This window comes from Typopeltis vanoorti, chromosome 5 (assembly GCF_054136105.1).
Source record: "Typopeltis vanoorti isolate ZY-2024b chromosome 5, IOZ_Tvanoo_1.0, whole genome shotgun sequence".
NCBI lineage: Eukaryota > Metazoa > Arthropoda > Arachnida > Uropygi > Thelyphonidae > Typopeltis > Typopeltis vanoorti.
The window spans coordinates 134,099,163-134,121,595 of NC_143553.1; the positions used below are offsets into that span (position 1 = coordinate 134,099,163).

A 22,433-nucleotide genomic window follows, 5' to 3' on the forward strand; every position below is an offset into this window, starting at 1 on the left:
GAAATATAATTTTACTGCATAGTAAAAAATTCTCTCAAAAAACAGTTTAAAAATCATAAAAAGCAAAAAAAAAAAAAAAAAACATAAAAAACAACAAAAACGAAACAAAAAAACCATCAACATAAATTCTTACCAAAAAAAAGTTTCTGCATCCACTTCACCAACATCTGTGGCTTAAACAGCAATATAAACAATGTGCACCATTGCATTCTGGTTTAGATAACTGTAGGTAGTGGTGCACATAGTTTATCAGAATCCCAACTGGCAACCTCAACAACCACTGTCCACCGTAACTCCTCAAACTGACATTATACAGTTTTTTCCACCACAAGGGCAGCACTTGTGCATTAGAACTGACATACCATGCTAGAGATTGCATAACCTCACATCCCCTGTGTTTGATCTGCTTTGGCTCAAAATTTCTCTACCAAACCAACCTGCCCTTTTCATATGCTGTCTCTATCACTCTCAAGACTCTGTTAACCACTCTGATCTCTCCTACTATTTTTCACTAAAGCCTGACTTTCTACAGTCAAAATATTCTAATAGCGAGGTCATCTTTCTTGGAAACTTCAATATCCACAACTCAAATTGACTTCCTTTCATCGGTTTCACTAATTAAGCAGGTAGGGATGCTGAGGTGTTTGCCATTAGCAACAACCTAACACACATCATTAATCTCCCTACCAGAATACCTGACAGCCCCTTTCAGTTTGCCAACACACTTGATCTCTTCCTAACAAGCCCCCCTTTGAATATACTGTACAAGTCTGTTTTGCCACAGAACAACCTCCGTCCATTAGTTATTAGTCCTGTGTCCTTTGATACTACAAGAGTACCAAATGGAATGCCCTTCATGATTTCTATTCCTCCTCCCTATGGTCTGAATACTGCTTCAGTTCTCCTCCAAATATCTTCTCAGATCAAATAACAGAAATCATCCTTACACAATGAAGGCTTTCATACCTTATTCCATTCCAAATTCACAGCCACCATCCAAGCCTTGGTTCTCAAAAAAGTATGCCAATACAGGAAAAGAAAAAACTTTTGCACACACCACAAATGGCTCAAGACCAAAACTCCAGCTGCTCACTCTATTACAGCTCACAATAGTTGTAAAAGAATCATCGGCAAATCTAAATCAGACTGTGAAATGGCCAAATGCTGCAAACTCACCTCCTGTCCAAATGGCAGTTGCTCCTTCTGGTCCCTTGCCAAGGCCATTTCGGTGCAACTTTTGCACACCCAGGTTTCCACCACCCTTACATCCTGATGGTACCATAGTCACCTCACCTAAAGACAAATGCTCCCATCAGCCCATTACAACTGCAGCTCTCAGTGATCCTCAACCCTGAACTTTGGTCCATCTCTTGGACATCTCACAAGCATCTGCATAAAAAAAAAAATTCCCAAAAATAAAAAATAACCAATAAAAAAGTATAACATTCTGGGTAAATCTAAATCACAACCACAAATTCAAATATTCGTCAAAGATTCTCAACGAAGATGCTGCCTGTGCCCTAAGCCTCGGCCATGTCACCTTTATTGCACTGAAAGATGTGCCATTGCTAGATATAATGTACAACATAGGATGCAGATCTGTCGCTTAGCTCCGGAAATAGCTACCAACACTGGACTTCATGTTGCCAGTATTCTCTTCCTGTCATCACCGCTAAAAAGTAATCTATCTTCTGGTCAACTCGCTGCTCTGAGAAAGTTAAAGAAAGAGATGAATGCATTGTCATGACAGAGCGGATAAGGGAATGTCATGGAATATAATCGGAAAATGGATATTATTCTCCAAGATCACACAACCTATATCCCACTGGATCATCATCATCAAATTCCTGACATGTTTCCTCTAGGGGGGGTGTACAGGATATGATAGTACTACATGAAAAATTTACGTCATTACTAACTTCCTATCTACAATTTTCCTCCAAATCAATCTGTAATCTGTCAAAATTCCAACATTATCAGATCTTATATTTCTATCTTCTAAGGCACTTTATACTGTATCAATCCACCTACATCTTGGTCTTCCACTGGGTCTTTTTTCTGCCGACCTGGCAGAGAACACTTGTTTTGCTAATCTTTCCTCTTCCATTCTGTTTAAGTGACCATACCACCTGAGATTAGCTCTACTAACACATTCCTGGAAGCTAACAATGTCAAGTTCTTTCCTAATATCATTGCTTCTAATACCATTTTGATTCATGCCCGTAATTCTGTTCATGCCCGTAATCTTTCTCAGGACTCTAGTCTTTGGTCAAGTGTTTTACTTCTGACCCAGCTCTCAGATCCATAAGTTAAAATTAATTTGAACACTGTCTTGAATACAGCTACTTCAGTATTTTGACTAATTTCTCTTTTATTCCATATAAATTTATTCAGTTGACTTCCTACCATACCAGCTTTGTTGATTCGGTTGTCCATTTCCATATTTAATTTACCATCTTCACTAAAAATCATGCCTAAGTAGCTGAAATGTTTTAATTCTTCTATAGGTTCACCATTCACAATGCAGTTGATATTTTTAGTGCATCTGCCTATTTTCATTGTCTTTGTCTTGTTATCGCTGACCTTCATACCATATCTATTACAACAGTTATTCAATTTAGTCAGGGGATCTTGCAAACTTCTACTGGATTTATTTAAAAATATAACATCATCTGTATAAAGTAAAGAGCTGACATTTAACATCTTCAGTTTTTATATCAGGTTTAATACCATTTTCCTTCATAATACGATCCATATGGATAATGAATAACAGAGGAGATAATATACATCCTTGTCTGACAAAAGATTTAACATTAAACCATCTTCCTGTACTTCCTTCAATTCTAACTGCTGACTTACAATTGAAATATAGACTAAGTATTGCTTGATATAATGCACCATTGACACCATACAACTGTAGCATTTTGAATAGCTTCTCTCTTGGCACCTTGTCATATGCTTTTTCCAGATCTACAAAACTTAAGTACAGATCTTTGTTATATTCCTGTGATTTCTCAACTATTTGTCGTGAAATGAAAATCTGATCCTGACAACCTCTATTTGGCCTGAATCCAGCTTTTCTTCCACAATCCTTCTGTACCGTTTCTCAAATATACCTGCATAAATTTTATCAGGAACACTCAGTAGAGAAATACCTCTATAATTCTCACATTCAGTTTTATTTCCCTTTTTATATATGAATACTATGAGAGCTCTACTCCAATCATCTGGGATTCGTCCCTCTGTCCAGGTCTTCTCAACCATGCAGTACAGTCACCATAAGACTTTTATACCTCTGTACTTGAGCATTTCTGGTTAAATATAATCTACTCTAGCTGCCTTTCCACATTTCAGGCTTTTGATGGCTTTTTCTACTTCAAGTATGGATATGTATTCCTGATTGCATGTCTAGTCAGTGTTTTTTACCACTGTGCTGTCACTGATTGTTCTATTTAGAAATTTTTCGAAGTAATTACTCCATACTTCAAGGACATCTTTTTCTCTAGTTTTCATGTCACCTTTATCATCTCTAATTCCTTTTACAGCACTCTTTCCTCCATTTCTCAACTTTTTCGACAACCTCCAGAATATCTTTCCCCATTCTTGATATTTATTTTCTATGTTCTTGCAAAAATCCTCCCATGCCTTTTGTTTAGCTTTCTTATATTTGTCTCTGTATTCTCTAAGAGCACAAGCTGACTTATTTTCCAGGAGCTTTTGATATGCTTTCTTCTTTTCCTTCACTGTCTTTAACTTCCTCTGTCAACCATGGACTTCTGATTTTTCTATCCTTGTAGCAATTTCACCACATGCCTCTCTGGCTAAATCAGTCGATGTTTTCTTCATGGCTTGCCACTGAATCTGCAGTGTTTGGTTCCTGTTTTCACACTCTTTCATCATTAGTTGAATAGTGTATTTTAGTCTACAGTTCACATCTGAGAGCTGCTCAACTTTTATTCACTTTACTTTCATACATGTTATTCTTTTCAATGCGAAATTCAATTTTATCCTGCTCAAGACTAAATAGTGATCGCTTCCGATTTCAAATCCTCTGTACACTCTGGTGTACAGAGAATCAATAACATAGTCAATGAGACTTTTCTTATTCCTTGATTCTTCTCTCCATGTGAATTTGTGACACATTTTTATGTTGGAATCTGGTGTTAGTAATAACCAGTCCATCTCCTGAGCAGAAATCCAATAGGTATTTGTCATTATTATTAGCTTTGCTCTTTTCTTCAAATTTTCCCAAAATATTTTTGTATATCTGACAATTATTTGCTACTCTGCTATTTAGATCCCTAACAAGGACTGACTTTTCATTTTTCATTGTGTCATTTGCTTTCTCTAAAGCCTCAAAAAATTCCTCCACTTCTACCTTGTTGGAACCTTCTGTGTTACGATAGGCACAAATAAGTAATTGTCTAGGTGCCCATTCTAATATTTGCCCACATCACTCTACTTGAAATCGCCTGCCATGCAAGAAGATCTCATCTCATCTTCCTTTTATCCTCTTTTTCCTTCCAGTATCGAGGGTTTATTAATCACCAGACCTCAAACCATTCACAGGATAAGATGGTTAGCTCTACGCCCCAGTGTATCCTATGTCCTGTAATGTTGATTTCTCATGGCCGGTTTGCATGCTTTGCAGGTTGAAAACCCTACTGTCCACTCCCAAGACCGGTTAACTTAGCTATGGCTGAGGAAGATCCTTCAGCTCCTCACATCATCAACAGGAATCAAACCAGGACGCTCCTTCCCCAGGCATATGGTTGCGAAGTGCACAGCCACTAAGCCAACCGCTCAGACATTCAAGAAGATTAGCCTCATATTTAGTGTTGAATACTATGGCTACTCCTTCTTTTCCTTGATTGTCATTTCCTTGATATAACATTTTGTATTTATTGCTCAGAAAGATCTCACCAGTTTTTGTCTTTTTATGTTTCATTCACCCCTATTATGTCGATCTGGTACTTATCCAATTCCTCAGCTAGCTCTATTTCTTTGTTCAGGCTTCTTATGTTGATAGTACTGAACTTGAACTCTGGTGATGTTGAGTTACAGTATGTTTTAGGATTTGTTCCAGTAGCTGACTTTTCACTGTTCACCCTGGTTCCTTGCGAAAATAAATGGGGGCCTTGTTTAACCAGGCAACGCCCCAGCTGGCATGAAATTCTTTCATGTCGTACCATCATTTTATATTGTGGTTTAATCCAATAATAATACAATTTAGTTAGCTAAATCCCCAATTGCCAGCCCATCCTAGTTCGTTCAGTATCCCGGTTGATAGCTAATAGGTGTACCACGAGAAGGTGAGGATTGGACATTAGGTCAGAAGACCTAGTCGGTTCTCTGCATTCATTTAAAGGCTATGTGGATGTCTCCTCTCAGGCATACAGTTTTGACCCTTAAGCACCAACTAGATCATGGTTCCACAAAAACACAAGTTTAAAAAAATGAAAGAAACTTAAAAAAGTATCTTCTTGGCTGCCAAATATTAAAAAAAAAAAAAAAAAAAAAAAAAAAAAAACCTTTAGTTCTCATCCCTCCTGAATATATGGTTTACCAAAATTCCACAAACTTAATCTTCCCCCTCTCCCAAGACCTATAGTAGATGCCACTGATGCTTCATGCTACAAATTACCAAACCAGCTGTCAAAATGAAGGAGAAGAGTGCCCATGAGCTTTTGTGAACTTTATATGAATTTCTTTTGGTGTTAAACTTTCTTTTACAAAGAATTTTATAATCACATGATACTCAATTTTATCCATTTCAAGTGATACGGACAACACTTTTGCTTCAGAAAGCTCTATAAAACACCCTGTTTACCAGTATTCTCTTAAATGACAGTCTGTTACTCAAAAAAACGTTTTTTCTTCAGATATCGTAAATCTCTTTTCCTTTGCCATCAATTCTGGTTATTTTTCTTTGAAGAACAAAATTTACAAACAGATAAAGAAAACCACAATGGGGTTCTCCCTTCCACCCCTTGCCAATTGTTACATGCAAAATTTTGAAAAACAAGCCATAGTCTCATCCCCTTTCAAACCTTCTATCTGACTAAGATACGTAGATGATGTGTTCTTGATGTGGCCTCATGGTCCAGGCGCATTAGAGTCCTTTCTCAGTCACCTTAATAGTCTGCATCCAAGAATCCAGTTTACAGTCGAAAAGCATAATAACTATAGTTTATCCTTTCTAGACACATTAGTAACATGCCTTCCAGATGGTAACCTTTCCTTAACTGTATATAGAAAACCCACTCACAGAGACAGATACATCCACAAACTTTCCCACCACTACCCCCTCTCAACAATATGGCATCATTAAACTCTAGCCATTACAGCCTATAATCTTTGTTCCAGTGGAACACCTCTCTTTCAGCTGAACTCAACCATATACACAACACCTCCCTCTCCAATGGCTACAGTGATTAAAGAATTTAAAAATTAATTGGTCCCGCGACCATCTCTTCAGAAAGATTTCAGAAATGCCATCATCATCCCCCTATGTCTGTACCACATTGGAAAAAATAGCCAGGTCGTTAAAAAATTAAAACCTCTATACAGCTTTTAAGCCCCAGTGGAAACTTGCCAAAATTCTACCAAAGATCAGCTCTCTCCTCACAATGCCTGGAGTATATAAAGTACTGTGTTCCTGCAAGTTGGCTTTCTTTGGACTGACAGGTAGATCAGCCACTTTCCATTTACATGAACACAAATCTTACACCCGCAATCACAGCTATGATCAGTCTGACCTTGCAGACCATGTATTAGATACAACTCACACCATAAAAACCACCATGCTCCACCATAGTAAATTTAATAAAGAAAGACTATTTTTGGAATTTGCAGCAGACTCTGAAATCAACCTAATCTAAATAAATAGGAGTACATAAAACTTCCCAAACCTTGGGAAACAATAATCGTAAGAGGTCCCAGTTTACATCCTATGCTGCCTAAAAATGCCCATAGGAGTGCATCATCTAGATAGGTCTTTAGAGTCACCCACGTATTTCATTAAGTATTTTGTTTGTGTGTGTGTGTACAAATAACTCTTGTAACACAATGAAGATGCCCTCAGTGACAGATGAAATATTGGAAGCATTAAAATTAGTTTTTAATCCTTCTTTCTTAGTGCTGTCAATAAAACCTCCAACATCATATTGATGGTACTAGTTTATTTATAGGAAATTGATGAGGCTAGGGATTTGAAGTGATGGTGGATAGAGATTTGAAATTCAGGTGACATGTTACAAGAGTTTGCAGAATAGCTCAGAGGATTACTTGGATGCTGAAGAACACATTGACAAGTAAAGATAGAGTGATTATTATCCTTCTTTATAAGGCTGATTCAGCCACATGGTGACTACTGTGCACAGATTATTTTCACCTGCATATCTTGGAGATTGAGAGGTGGTGGAAAAGATTCAGAGACTGGTGGTGACCAAGTTGGTGATGTGTCTGTGGAATGTTCCCTGTAAGGATAGATTAAGGATGCGTGTTTCAGAGTTGAAAGGAGGATATGATAGAAACTTATAAGTTACTAAAGGGATTGTTACTATAAGATTGACACAAAAAAAATTTTCAGTACATGGGGAGTATGGGGGGGGGGGACAAAGAGTATGTTTAATAAAGGTTTGCAGACCAGTTTCTTTCCTTGAAGAGTGGTGAATGAGTGGAATGGATTGCCAGAGGTGGTTGTGAGCACCCCAACAGTGAATAGGTTTAAGGAGATGTATGATAGTTATTGTGTTAATGGGTAGAGTTGGTCTGCTGCGATGAGTCTTTGGAGTACCCATATAAATAATAATATTAATAGCTTCTGCACCCTTCAAAAATTTGGCGTACTTTTTTATCATGAGACACTACTTCTCACCTTTACAGCTACTAACTCTATTCAAATATCAAATCTGCCCCAGCCATGGAATATTTGGTCCGCCACACCAAATATAGGGTTGTGCATCAAAATCCTTGCTAAAATTACTCCGTTATATCCAGAAGCAGACAATTCGATTAATTAATGATCTCTCCCTCTCTCTCTCTCACTCACACACACACACACACACACACACACACACATCCACTTCAATCTCTCCCTTTCTCACAGATGTTCAGTTTCTGCCTCATGTCTTTTACAGATAATTTCATAGGCAATGCTCTGCTGAATTGGCCACTATTAATCCTCCACTTTCCTCCAAAATCATTAGAACAAGAGCTACTGTTAACCAGCACTCTTTTACAGTCCATCTTGAAACTCACTGAACCAACTTCACTGCCTCATCTTTCAATCTATCTGCTTCTGTTCTTTGGAACAGCCTCCTCAACTCTGCCTTCCACAAAGAGTACGAACTTCAGTTCAAAAAAAGTGAACAGATTCATCCTTTATTCTTATTCTCTTACTTACACACAGCGCACTGATCTGCTATAGGTCTTTTGACATTTTGTGTGTGTGGAGCTGATATAAATAAAAAAAAAAAAAAAAAAAAGCTAAGTGGATAAGTGTAGCCAATTTTTGGTAAGGCCTGCAATATAGGGTGGTGCACCAAATGTCTATGTTATACTTTTTAAGAATGCATGCAGTTTATTTTCTGAGGTGTAGTGAATGGCAGCAGTTTGTTTCTGTTCTGGATTTTGGTGGGATGTTGGTTTGAGTTGATAGCTTTTGTTGATTTTTTAAGGAAGAAGCGATTAGCTAAAAGTGTGTCCTAAATATGATAGATTTCAGTTGCAGAAGCTGTTGTGGTCTGAACAGATGGTTCTAACTCTGTGCTAAGGTTTTGATAACGCCATACTGCTGGGAGTGGTGGTGTTATAGGTGGTAGATGTACCTACCAGTGTAGGTAGGTTTTCTGTTTACTGAAAAAGATAAGGATCCATTTATTAACCAGGTAACTTGAGTGTGAAGGAAGGGCAGACAGTTAATGTTTTCCTTTTGTATAGTAAAATAGATCCTAGGGTGTTGGCTGTTCAAGTGTGTTAAAAATGTTTCTAACATATCCCTACCATATGACTAAATTGAGAGCATGTCATCAATGTAGCATAGCTATATTGTGAGTCTGAGAATAGCAGAGTTTAGGTCTGTGTTTTCAGAATGCGCCATGTAAAGATTGGCTGGGAGATCGAGAGGAGCCTATTGCAATAATTAACAAGTCATAATTTCAACTCAAGTAAGAAGCTGTCAAAGCCCTCAGTGTTGACCATAACTGTGAAAGAAATACCAAGTCTGCAAATTATGGAAAAATAGAATGTAGCATCTACTGCTTTCCTCCCCCTCCCCCCCAAACACATGCGCGCGCACACACACACACACACATCGTCAACAATATCCAGCTAGACATAGCCAAAGTTTTATAGTTGTCAAAGCCTCTAGGAAGATACTTATCTTATGTGGAATTGACCACACTTAAAAAAAACCATGCCAGAACCAGAATATTATCACTAAAACAAATAAGGATAATGCCACTATACTACTTGATTTCTCTGAATATGGTTAAAAAAATCTCAGTCTTCTTCAGAGATCAATTGACATACCTCCTAATTGACACTGGCCCTACCAAAACACACACACAAAAAGAAGAAGAAGAAAAAACAAGCTCTTGAAAAATTATTAGACAAGGTGATATCCTGGTCTCCTGAAACTATTCAAAAACTTAAACCATATAATCCTAGGCATCTCTGGATTATTTATGGTTATAAAAATACACAAACAGAACTTTTTAGAACTCTTAAGATCCATAGTAGACAGTACTGGTTCCTCTCACTTATGAAATGGCCAAACAAACAACTTTCTCTTTACTGGCCACACTTCTGCCCATGGAAAAAAATTGTTCACTTCCATTCTTGCTTGTCGGATATGATCCTCAAAGACACTGACATTAAGATGAGTTTTGATATAGCCTCCCTATTCATTAATGTGTTCCTAAAAGAAACGGAACTTGTTCAGGCTCTCTATCCCCCAGTCATATGAGCCTTATTCACCTTTACCATGCACTCTGACTGTTTCCAATCTTTATATGGAACATTTTGAAAACATGGTCCTAAACACTGTCTCTCCCAAACCCACAATATGGCTATACTACAATTATAATACTAATTAATGATGAAGGTCACTTATCTAAAATTGTTTATTTGTAGAATTTTTGGCTATGTTTCATAGCCATTTTCAATGCAGGAAGATAACCATAAAAAAGATAGAACAATTAAATTGAAATATGTAATATTATATGTGCTGTTGACTGCAGGAAAATAACTCCATCTGCATTAAGAGAGATCAGGAAATAAATTAAGATAAAAATAAAATATTTTATTAATTTATTTATAATTATTTATTTATTAATTAATATATAATAAACTATTTATAGTTCCAAAAAATATTTTATTTTCTGATATCTGTTAATGCAGATGGAATTATTCTCTCTCTCTCTTGTTTGTGGTTATCTTCCTGTATTGAATATAATAATTTTTTTTAACAATTTGGCTACGCTATATTGATGACCTGTTATCCATGTTAGAAAGGTTTTTAGCACACTTCAACAGCCAAAAACCCTAGGATCTGTGGGATGTTGATCCTTCCTGGACACTAGTTACCCAGCTACTAAGTGGATCCTTGTCATAGAAAACCTGTCCACACTGGTGGGTACATCCACTACCTATCACACCTCCACCACCCCTCTCAGCAGTATAGTGTTATCAAAACCTTAGCAAACAGTGGCTAGAACTATCTGCTGGGACCACAGCAGCATTTCCACTGAAATCAGTCACATTTGGGATACATTTTTAGCCAGTAGCTTCCCCTTAAAATCAACAGAATTCTCTGCTCAAACTGATACTCCACCAAAATCCAGAACACACAATCCATTGTTCTTTACATCCATGGTATCTTACAGAATAAATTGCACCCATTCTTAAAAATTATATCATAGAGATGTCCTTCAGTCCTTATCTGCACACCTAAAGATCCTCTCCACCATCTGGACCATTCTGAGGTCTACAGTATTCCTTGCTCCTGCAAGTTTAAATACTTTAGACAAAACAGGAAGAACTGCCAATATCTATCTAGAAGAACATAGAAAATACATCCTTCACTAGAGTCATTCTGGGGTGGCAGACATGCCATGAATACAGATCATCATTGCATCCAATTGGAAAAAAATCTCCCTCCTATATAGAAACAGATTTAAATCAGAGAGAGAGACTATTTCTTTAATTTAAATTATTATTATTATTATTATTAACTGGCACCTCCATGGAGTCTGAAGACTCATCGTGAGAGACCCAATCTATCCACACAATTTATCATACCTCTCCTTGAACCTGTTAACAGAAAAAGCACTCACAACTGACTCTGGCAACCCATTCCACTCATTCACCACTCTCCAAACAAAAAATCTAGAATTCACACCCCTACTGACCACACCTTTATTGAACTTCCACAGATGAAGCCCCTTGTTCTGGTCCCTCTAACCAAGTGCTGATACATTTCCCCTGAATCTATCCTATAAAATCCTTTAAGCAACTTAAATGTTTCTATCATATCTCCTCTTTTTCTCCTATCAACCAACTTCTGCAATCCACACGCCTTCGATCTATTCTCATAGGGAACATTCCACAGGCCACTCACCTCTGAATTCTCTCCACCGCTTCCTCATCCCCAAGAAACCCAGCGGATCAGACTTGAGCACAGTAATCCAGATGTGGGTGTATCAAGGCCTTATAAAGAGGAATTACAACTTCTTTATCTCTACTTGTTAATGTGTTCTTCAATAGCCAAATAATCTTACAGGCTACCTTAGCAATATGTTCTCTAAACTTTAACTCTCCATCTACCACCACCCCTAAATCTCTGACTTCATCTATTTCCTGGACTACAGTGCCATCAGTGTGATACACAACTTGTAATCTGTTTATCCCGAAATGCATAACTTTACATTTCTCATCATTAAACTGACACCTCCATTAACTTTTACCAATACCGACAGCCTGTTTAAATCATCCTGCAAGCTCTCCACATCGCCTTGATTAACTATTACTCTACCTAATTTCGCATCAGCAGCAAATGACTGAATATTTCCTTTCAGGTTATTTCCTATATCATTTATGTACAAATTAAACAGCAATGGTTCCAACACTGAACCTTACCTTGTGGCGCACCACTAGTTTACTTGTTTTTGCCTCAATTCTGCCCTTCCATATACCTTTTTGATATCTGTCCAGCAGCCATCCTCTTATCCACTTAACCAGTGTCATGTCCATCCCCATTTGTTCTAATTTGCATAACAGAATTCCATGCAGTGTTCTGTCAAATGTTTTTGCAAAATCATCGTGTAACTATTTCGTTTATCCAACCCAGCTGTTACTCTTTTATAAAAAGTTAGTAAATTACTAAGGCATGAGCAACCCTTCACAAAGCCATGTTGATTCTCATATAGTATCAGATTTTTATCTACCCATTCTTGAATTATCTTTTTGACCAATTTTTTTAGTACTTTTACCACCACGCCTGAGATACTGATTGGTCTATAATTTGCTACTGTAGTCTTAGAACCTCCCTTATGCAAAATAATAATCTTGCTCTCTTTCCACTTCTTGGAACTCTACCAGAGCTGAGACTTAAACAGCTTAGTCAAAGGCATTGCCAATTCCCTTGCGCATTCTTGCAAACCCTAGCTGATATCCCATCTAATCCCACAGATGTATTTACATTGAGATTCTGCAATTCCTAAAAACCTCCAGTGCATTCCCCTCTGTTCACACATTAGTGTCTGTCACATAGATTAAAGCACTAACCTCACTAGGAAGATACATGCTTGCAGCGTGATTACTCAGTAACTGAACTATTTTATCTACTTCTGTCACCTCGTGACCATCATCATCACTCATTAAGGTTAATCTTCCATAGTTATTCTTCCTCTTACTTGCCACATAAAAAGAATTCTTAGGGATTTCCTACTCGGCTAAATTCTTCTCATAATCTGATTTGACCTTCCTTGCCATGCTGGTCACCTTTCTCACCTGAGACTTGTACTGTTCATGAGTTTGCTGGTCACCTTTCTCTTCATATATCCTCCACATCATTTTCTTCTTCTGCAGCTCGTGCTTATTGATATTACTCATCCATCTAACTCCTATCCGATTAACCCTCCTTACCCTAGGTATACAATTTAATAAACTTCCTCTAGATGATCCTTAACTATAACCCATGCACTACTAACATCCTTACCCTGCAGCGTTTTATGCCATGGTACAGATATAAGCTTTTTTCTAACATGTCGTAATCGCCTGCCTTGTAGTTCCACAAATACCCCTTCTTGATAGAATATTCGTTATGTTTTACAATCTCCCAATTCAAGACCACATGGTCACTTCCACCAATTGGAGGCAATGTTGTCACCTTGGTTATGGATAGCTCTTCTGATCCTATGACCAGTATTCTTCTACCCCTAGTCCCCTCCACCATCATTTGCTGCCTTAAGTAATTATCTCCCATCAGGTATATAAATTTTAGTTCCTTTCTGCCATATGATCTTTCTTTCTTCCAGTCTATATCTCCATAGTTGAAGTCACCCCCATAATAATCACTCAACCTGTACTCATTGTACTAATTTGGCAATGCATGTCTTCCAGGTCATCTGTGGAACTCCCTGGTCTATATCAACAATCAACTGTATATTCTGTCTTATTGGTCTTAATCTTACACCGGATTGCTTAAAATGAACAGCCACCCTCCCACCTGTCTCCTATTTTTTTTGGATGCAATTCATCTGCTATCATCAATAGTACTCCTCCCCATCCTATCTTCTCTATCTTCCCTGAAAATATGAAACCCTTCACATTCAATCCCTGTAACTACATCATCTGCTGTTTACGAAGTCTCAATAATGCCTATAACTTTTGGCATGTTTGCACTAACCAATGCCTAATACTTTGCCAAAATTTGTAACATAACACTGATTAAATCAGAGAAATAGTTTCTCTCTTATTTAAATCTGTTCATTCCCCTAACTTAAACAAACTGAGCTGCATCACATTGCCAAAAATCTAGAAGACCACAGAACATGACAATAACTAGCAATGTTCCAACACGCATACAGTAACGAATTTATCATTTGTATTACAGTTTCTCAATTATTTGACAACTCAATTAGTTGTGCAGTTATAAAAAACATCTAATGTGTAATTAATTGTCAGTAAGCTTTTGTTGTGTTAAACCTTTATATACCATTACCCCTGATGATGTAAGTCTTACAACGAACGAAACTTGTTGGGTTTTTCAATTGTTTATTTTTAATAAACACTTTATATTAATATGTGGTCTCAATACTGGAAAATACCTACAGAACTGCTTAATCACAGAAACCTACATGCACAAATATTAGCATTGTTAAATATAATTAACTTCAGTTTTTAAAAATTATTTATACATGTATTGTCTGATATTTTCAGCTTACAACTGTGATCAGTTTACTCTTGATGCACTTGCATCTGCGTCTGGGAACTTAAGAATAGTAGAATTGGTTTTGGACTCCCTTATTAAGCATCTCACAATGCAACTTATAGGTAAAAAATTATTTATGATTTTATATATATATATATATATATATATATATATTTGAATTTCATCTCATTATATGGTGTTTTAGAGCCTAGTCTGATATTATTTGCCATGGTAAATCCATTGGGATAGTTGGGATCTAAGAGTTTGAATATCTGCATATTATATATTGTGATTTTTAGGAAATCCAGATGAAGCATTATTATTCTAAAGAATAGAAGGAAGGAATAAATGAAGATGAATAAGAATTTATTGTGATAAGTTTGCAATTAGATTAACTGGACTGTTCACTGGTTTTGTACATGTTATAGATTGTGGAATTATAGGTGTCACTCATAGCTGGGTGACTTACTCTTATAGCGTACTTCATGCAATCTACCTTCTAGAGCTTTGGAAAACTAAAAATATACTTGAAATATGAGCTAAGTCCTGATACTTGACAGTTGGGCGATTGAAGAACCCTGGTGCCCAGCTCTGGTATCTGTTTAAGTAGTGATGAGTGAACCAGCTAGCAAGTGGGATATAGATGAACTGGTCACATTTAGGAATACTCTTCACCCTTCCCTACCAAAATACAGGAAGCAACATAAAGAGAAATCGAGTTTTGCATGGAATGTATAGTTTAGCATTCTCTCCCAATCACACTGCGATTTCTTTATTTCAAAATTCAGAACTTTAGTGTCCAAGGCAGAGCAAAGTTTGTTCACAGAGCAGCTGCATCTGAAAAAAAAAAAAAAAAAGAACAAGTTCTTTTTGAAAATAGATATAACAGAAAATTATTCTTGAAATGTATTACTTATGCACCACTTTTCTGACATATTAAAGGCACATATCAAGAGTGTATGATTCAAGTTAACTACTAAAACATGCTCCATGAGGGTCCTCCCCTAAACAGTATTCTTAAGATGGAAATTAACACATTGGGTTTGTACCTAAGTCTTTGAAAATTGGAGTAAGCACAGATTAAAATTTGCTTAAATATAAGAATAGTGTTATTTTTCTTACATTTAAGAAAGTTATAAAAATGTAGATATATTTGATAGAACTAATGCAGGCCATCTCTGACTTATACATTTTTGGAAATTATGGAGACAACTACCGTGTTTGAATAAAAACTTTAGTTTACTATTACTAAAATTTTACAATTCGACGTTTCGACCTTTATGTCAAGGTCATCTTCTGGAGCGTACAAATATACACAAGAAACAAGCTATGCTACAATCATACTGGTTCGTTAAAGACACTGACTAACCGCTACCACAATTGTTGGCCTGACCTCTGGTGGAAAAAAAAAAAAAAAAATTATACATCTACGCTAGAGTCCTATTATTAGTGTTGTCTATTATATACATATATTAACATCATTCCAGCCAGTTTGAGTGGAATGGTTTCTAATACTAGTGGATTGGCTAAAGTCCTGACTTGTGCTGAATCTTTCATATTAGGTTGGCTGAATGTGTGCCATCCAGATCCTTGGAATTTTCATACCATATTTATTGTTGATATTTGGGTGGTTTATCAGGATTTCGCAGGATTCTTTAAATTTTCTTTTGTACTATGTTTTTGTGCGGTGTAAGGAGCAGGTGCTTTTCCAGTTGATTTGGTGTAAGGTGTTAAGTGCATGGTCTGAGAGGCCTGCTTCACCATAATGGTTATATTTAATGTGTCTAATGTGTTCTTTCTTGCGTATAGGGATTGTCCGTCCTGTTTCACCAATGTCCAGTAAGTTACAGGTGCAGCGGATGCAATAGACTCCAGGATGTGCTAATGGGAGGAGAGGATCCTTAGAGGAGCTGAATATGGTTTTAAGTTTAGTGGGTGGTTTAAAGGTAGCATTGAGGTTATAATGTTGTAGGATTCTGTTGATTTTTTTCTGATAACTATTTAATGTATGGGATGGCTATGGTTTTACTGTAATCTAGATTCGTTTTTGTTGTGGTTTTATAGAGTATTTTATTGACAGTATTTTTGTTATAGCCATTGTTTATGAATGTGTCACTAATGATTTTTAGTTCTTGTTTCAGGGCTTGCTGGTTAGAGCAAATAGTTGGGGCTCTGTTTTTAAGGGTGTTTATGACTCCATATTTTTGTGCTGGGTGGTGGTATGAATTCGCATGTATGTATTGGCCCGTGTGTGTCGGTTTTAGGTAGACTGTGAAGGATAGACTGCCTGAAGGAAGACGTGTAACTAGTGTGTCTAGGAACGGGAGCGAATTTTGGTTTTCGATTTCGATGGTAAATTGTATGCGTTCGTGTTGTTTGTTTAGGTGGCTGAGGAATGAGTTTAGCGTTTGTCGCACGTGCGGCCAGATCGCGAACACGTCGTCAACGTATCTGAGCCAGATTGTCGGTCAAAGCGTGGTGGAATCAAGAGCCCTTTGCTCAAAGGTTTCCATGTAGAAGTTCGCGATTCGGGGGAGGGGATAATGGTGAGCCCATGGCTGTACCTTCCTTTTGTAGGTAGAATTTGTTTTGCCGCACGAAGTAACCAGACTTTAGTATGTGAGCAAAGAGGGCCGTGATGTCGGGCAGAAATTTGTTCTGTAGTGGGAGAATTGTGTCATTGATGGGGACATTAGTGAAAAGGGCAGAAACGTCAAAACTGACTAATAAGTCGTCTTTGTCGAGTGTTATGTTTTTGATTATGTTTATAAAGTGTTGTGTGTTTTTTATGTAGGAGGGGGAATGACCTACCAACTCCTTGAGTGTTGCCGCTAATTTCTTGGCTAGGTGGTAATTGGGACTGTCTATTCCTTCCACTATTGGTCGAAGGGGCACATTTTGTTTGTGTATTTTCGGAACCCCATATATTCTGGGGGGGGGGGCGTAGTGGGGTTTGAGTTTTTTAACTGTGTCTGGTGGCCAAGAAGTGACGGACTTTAGTAGTTTTTCTGCTTTGTCCTTTATCCCCATCAATGACACAATTCTCCTACTACGGAACAAATTTCTGCCCGACATCACGGCCCACGTACTAAAGTCCGGTTACTTCGTGTGGCAAAACAAATTCTACCTACAAAAGGAAGGTACAGCCATGGGCTCACCATTATCCCCCCCCCAATCGCGAACTTCTACATGGAAACCTTTGAGCAAAGGGCTCTTGATTCCGCCACGCTTTGACCGACAATCTGGCTCAGATACGTTGACGACGTGTTCGCGATCTGGCCGCACGGGCGACAAACGCTAAACTCATTCCTCAGCCACCTAAACAAACAACACGAACGCATACAATTTACCATCGAAATCGAAAACCAAAATTCGCTCCCGTTCCTAGACGCACTAGTTACACGTCTTCCTTCAGGCAGTCTATCCTTCACGGTCTACCTAAAACCGACACACACGGGCCAATACATACATGCGAATTCATACCACCACCACCCAGCACAAAAATATGGAGTCATAAACACCCTTAAAAACAGAGCCCCAACTATTTGCTCTAACCAGCAAGCCCTGAAACAAGAACTAAAAATCATTAGTGACACATTCATAAACAATGGCTATAACAAAAATACTGTCAATAAAATACTCTATAAAACCACAACAAAAACGAATCTAGATTACAGATTACAATTAGATTACTGTAACTTACCGTACATTGGTGAAACAGGATGGACAATCCCTTTACGCAAGAAAGAACACATTAGACACATTAAATATAACCATTATGGTGAAGCAGGCCTCTCAGACCATGCACTTAACACCTTACACCAAATCAACTGGAAAAGCACCTGCTCCTTACACCGCACAAAAACATAGTACGAAAGAAAATTTAAAGAATCTGTGAAATCCTGATAAACCACCCAAATATCAACAATAAATATGGTATGAAAATTCCAAGGATCTGAATGGCATACATTCAGCTAACCTAATATGAAAGATTCAGCACAAGTCAGGACTTTAGCCAATCCGCTAGTATTAGAAACCATTCCACTCAAACTGGCTGGAATGATGTTAATATATGTATATAATAGACAACACTAATAATAGGACTCTAGCGTTGTTGTATCATTTTTTTTTTTTTTTCTTCACCAGAGGTCAGGCCAACAATTGTGGTAGCGGTTAGTCAGTGTCTTTAACGAACCAGTATGATTGTAGTATAGCTTGTTTCTTGTGTATATTTGTACGCTCCAGAAGATGACCTTGACATAAAGGTCGAAACGTCGAATTGTAAAATTTTAGTAATACTAAACTAAAGTTTTTATTCAAACACGGTAGTTGTCTCCATAATTTCCAAAAATGCATTCGGATCACCGTGCAAGCCTAAAAGAAAGGATCTGACTTATACAAATTTGGACTTACACAAATCATTATAAAAAAAAACCATAACGGGGTAAAAAAAAAAATAGTAAATTATAAGAAGTTTACCTAACCTGTCTTTTTTTTTTTTTTTTCCTGCACCATCTAACAGCAGTTTTCTTTAAGGCAAAACAGCCCACATTGTGCATGCCCACTCTTTCCTCAATCTCTCAATCTTCCACAGACGTGCTATATTATTAATGTTTCGTTTCTGCACAGTTTAGTGTATAGAGCTGCCTGCATATTTATAGTGTTTGAGTGCTATATATTTTTAGTGTTTTGTATGGATCTTAAAGCAAAATAGATGATGCATCAGCCTGTTATCTAGAGATTTATGAAGAGAAGAAACAAGCCACTGTTCAGTCATCTCTTGATAATTTTATAAGGTCTGAATGGCAAAATAAAACATTTCAAAAATTTTTTCCATTTTCTCATACTATTTATGCTGTATTGTATTACTGTGCATTAATAATTACATATTGAAATTTGTGTCTGAATTCTATGAATAAATCTAACAGAAATAACCATTAAAACATCTTAATACATAACTGCATACACTAACTGTAAGCAAGTAAGTAATAGGGTGTGAATAACGGGTGGCGAGAGGGAGGCAGAATTAAATCTGACTTGTAAAGTTTGCAGAACATAACTCTTATAAGTCAAGCAACCACTATATGTATAAAAAAATTTGTAGTGCAAAATAAATAAATATATATTTAAACTTACACTCCCACATGCATGCACTGATTCACACAATTAATTTCATAGTATAATAACAGGTCGCTTAAGGGTCAAAGCCAAAGAACTGAGAGGAGATCTCCACATCCTTTCAGGAATGCAGAGATCTGACTGGGCTTTCTGACTTAATGTCCAGTTCTCACCTTCACGTGGTGCACCCCTTTGGTAGGTATCTACTGGGTATTGAACGAATGAGAATTGGACATTACGTCAGAAGGCTCAATCAGTTCTCTGTGTTCCTGAAAGGATGTGGGGCTGATGCTGTCTGGGCTGTCATCCTGTTAAACAATTTTTCATCAGGGAAACAGGATTAACAGTGAAAAGTAATGTTGCTAGTTGAGTAAGCCTTCCACAATGAGTCTATTGGCTCCCTGGAGGTTACTGTAACAATAATAATAATAATTTATCAACGTAATTAATCCAGGATATCCTTCGGCTTTCTTAAATCACATTTATCATCCTTGATTATTTTTGCAGCACTTTTCTCCTTTCCTAGTTTTTTTTTAATAGTCTTCAAAACATTTTCATGTTAATATACTGTATTCTTTCCAAAATCTTTGCTTATGCCTTTTATATGCGCACGACTTGACTGAAATTTTCTTACTAGCCAGAAAAATCTGTATATATATTTTTTTCTTTTCTTTCTTTGCACTGCTTTTTTTTAACTTCTTGTCTCACCAATGAGTTCAGAATTTTCGTTCCATACACGTAACTTTGCCTCATGGAATATTTTCTTCATATTTTACAATTTATTATCTGAATGGAACTTTTTACATAAGATTATTCACATCTCTTGTTCAGCAATTGTTGGCTTTGGATTCTTTTATGAAATTTCAATACACCTTTTTTTTCTTTCTAATGTGATATTCATTTTTATCCTGCAGAAAAATAAATAGTGATCTCTTACTGTTTCAAATCTGCAGTACATCCTTGTATTCTTTCTCAGTCAGAAGATATGACTATCAAGAATAATGTAATCATTAAGGCTTTTCATGTTTTATGTATGTTCTCTGCATGCCAATTTGTCAACATTCTTATTTTGAAGATGTCATTATCATCAATAAGATTTGTCTTGTGTATTCTCTTAGTGTGAATTTATTATTACTGTTACCACAGGCCTCCAGAGAGTCAGAGTAACCACATATCACCCACACACTAACTGTCATACCTTTTCTTGAATTCATTCGTGCTACTTGCACACATCACCTCCAAAGGCAAGCCACTCTACTCACACTGCTCTGTGGAGAAAAATCTAGCTCTTGTCTCTTTCTTGACTGCATCTATTCTCGTCTTCCATGGATGCCCTCTTATCCTTCCCCTTTCTCTATAAATGAAAAAATTCATCTACTGCTAGCCTATATTACTCTTTCAAGAGTTTGTAGGTCTTTACATATCACCTCTCTTTCTCCTGTGTGTAGTCTACAGTCACAAAGTTTCAATCTGTTCTCATTCTCCACTCCACAGTCATAATATCATCTTTAACACTCGGAAACCAGGAAACCAGATCTATATACAGTAGGTGAGTTTGCATCAAGGCCTTGTAAAGAGGCAAAATGACTTTCTTATTCTTACATATCAGTGTTAATTTTTAGCATCGCAATTATCATTCCTCTCTAACTCCATACATTATGCATACCTTTATATGGAACATGGTAATGGTAATGACTAATCCTTGTCCTGACCAGGAATACAGCAGTTATACTAACATTATTATTAACCATTTCTTTCTCCAAATTTTCCTCAAGACATTTTCTATAAGACTGGAATTCCATATTACATTACACTTATTATGTTGACGTAGTATTTTTGTAATTCCACTTCCAGGAGATCCAGGAATTATTAAAGGTAGTTTAATTTTATAGATAGGTTAAAGAGTTGTGGTCAATTTTAGAATAATATTACACTGGGTTTTTTATGGACCAATTTAATGATAAATTATGCCAACAAGTTTCACCAACTGGGCCGTTTGTCTTCTTCGGGGCATACAAAATGGTAAAGACAACTCAAAGTCGCTAGGACATAGAACAAACGTATAAAATATAAAATAAATTAAAAAGATGTGTAACATCATATGCATGGAGCGTGTGTTTCATTAGTTATTGTTGTGTGTGCACACTCTGTAGTTTGCAGTGAAATTAAATTCTGGCAAGCTTAGCGATCTTATTAGGGTTTTCCATATGTCAGGCAGGATCATTCCTTGATTTCTGTTTAAGCTGCTTCAGAACAAAGAATCACTGTGGCTTCTTTGAAATTACAACACCAAAAATCTTTTGGATAAGGCATGGAACTTTTGTCCTTCCATTCAGTGGTGTGGCTTGTGTTGAAGAAGTGGAAGACTAATCTAGAGCTATCTATTCTGTTGTTTTTAACATTCCCTAGGTGTTCCTTTTTTTCTTATTTCAAGACTTTTTGATGTCTGACCTATGTAGTTTAAACCACAGAGCAAGGGATGTTGTATACTCCAGCATATTTGAAGAATGCATCACTGTCTTTTGGTGACCTTAATATGTTTCAGATCATCTTGATCGGTTTGAAAGTTACTCTAATTTCAAAAGGTTCAAAGAGTGTAGCAATCTTTTTTGACATTGTTCCTGCATAAGGGATGGCAATTGAGGATTTATATTGAGTCCTGGCAGATTGTTGTTGTCTGGGGTTGCTATGAAGTGTCTTTTTAATTAAATTTCTTTGATAGTTTGTTCTATGTACTAGCGACTTTGAGTTGTCTTTACCGTTTTGTATGCCCTGAAGAAGCCAAACAGCCCAATCGGTGAAACACTTGTTGGCATAATTTATCATTAAATTCATTGATCCATAAAAAAAAAAACAGTGTAATATTATTCTAAAATTA

General features: G+C 36.9%; 1 protein-coding gene across 1 annotated transcript in view; it reads left to right on the forward strand.

The window, feature by feature from the left end:
* The window catches only part of Mms19 (MMS19 nucleotide excision repair protein), a 364,717-nt gene that overhangs the window by 217,077 nt on the left and 125,207 nt on the right, over positions 1–22,433 (forward strand). Inside the window, exon 16 of the mRNA XM_090393489.1 lies at positions 14,446–14,559. Coding sequence (XP_090249615.1) covers positions 14,446–14,559 — 114 coding nt within the window. The remainder of the gene's footprint in view (positions 1–14,445; positions 14,560–22,433) is intronic.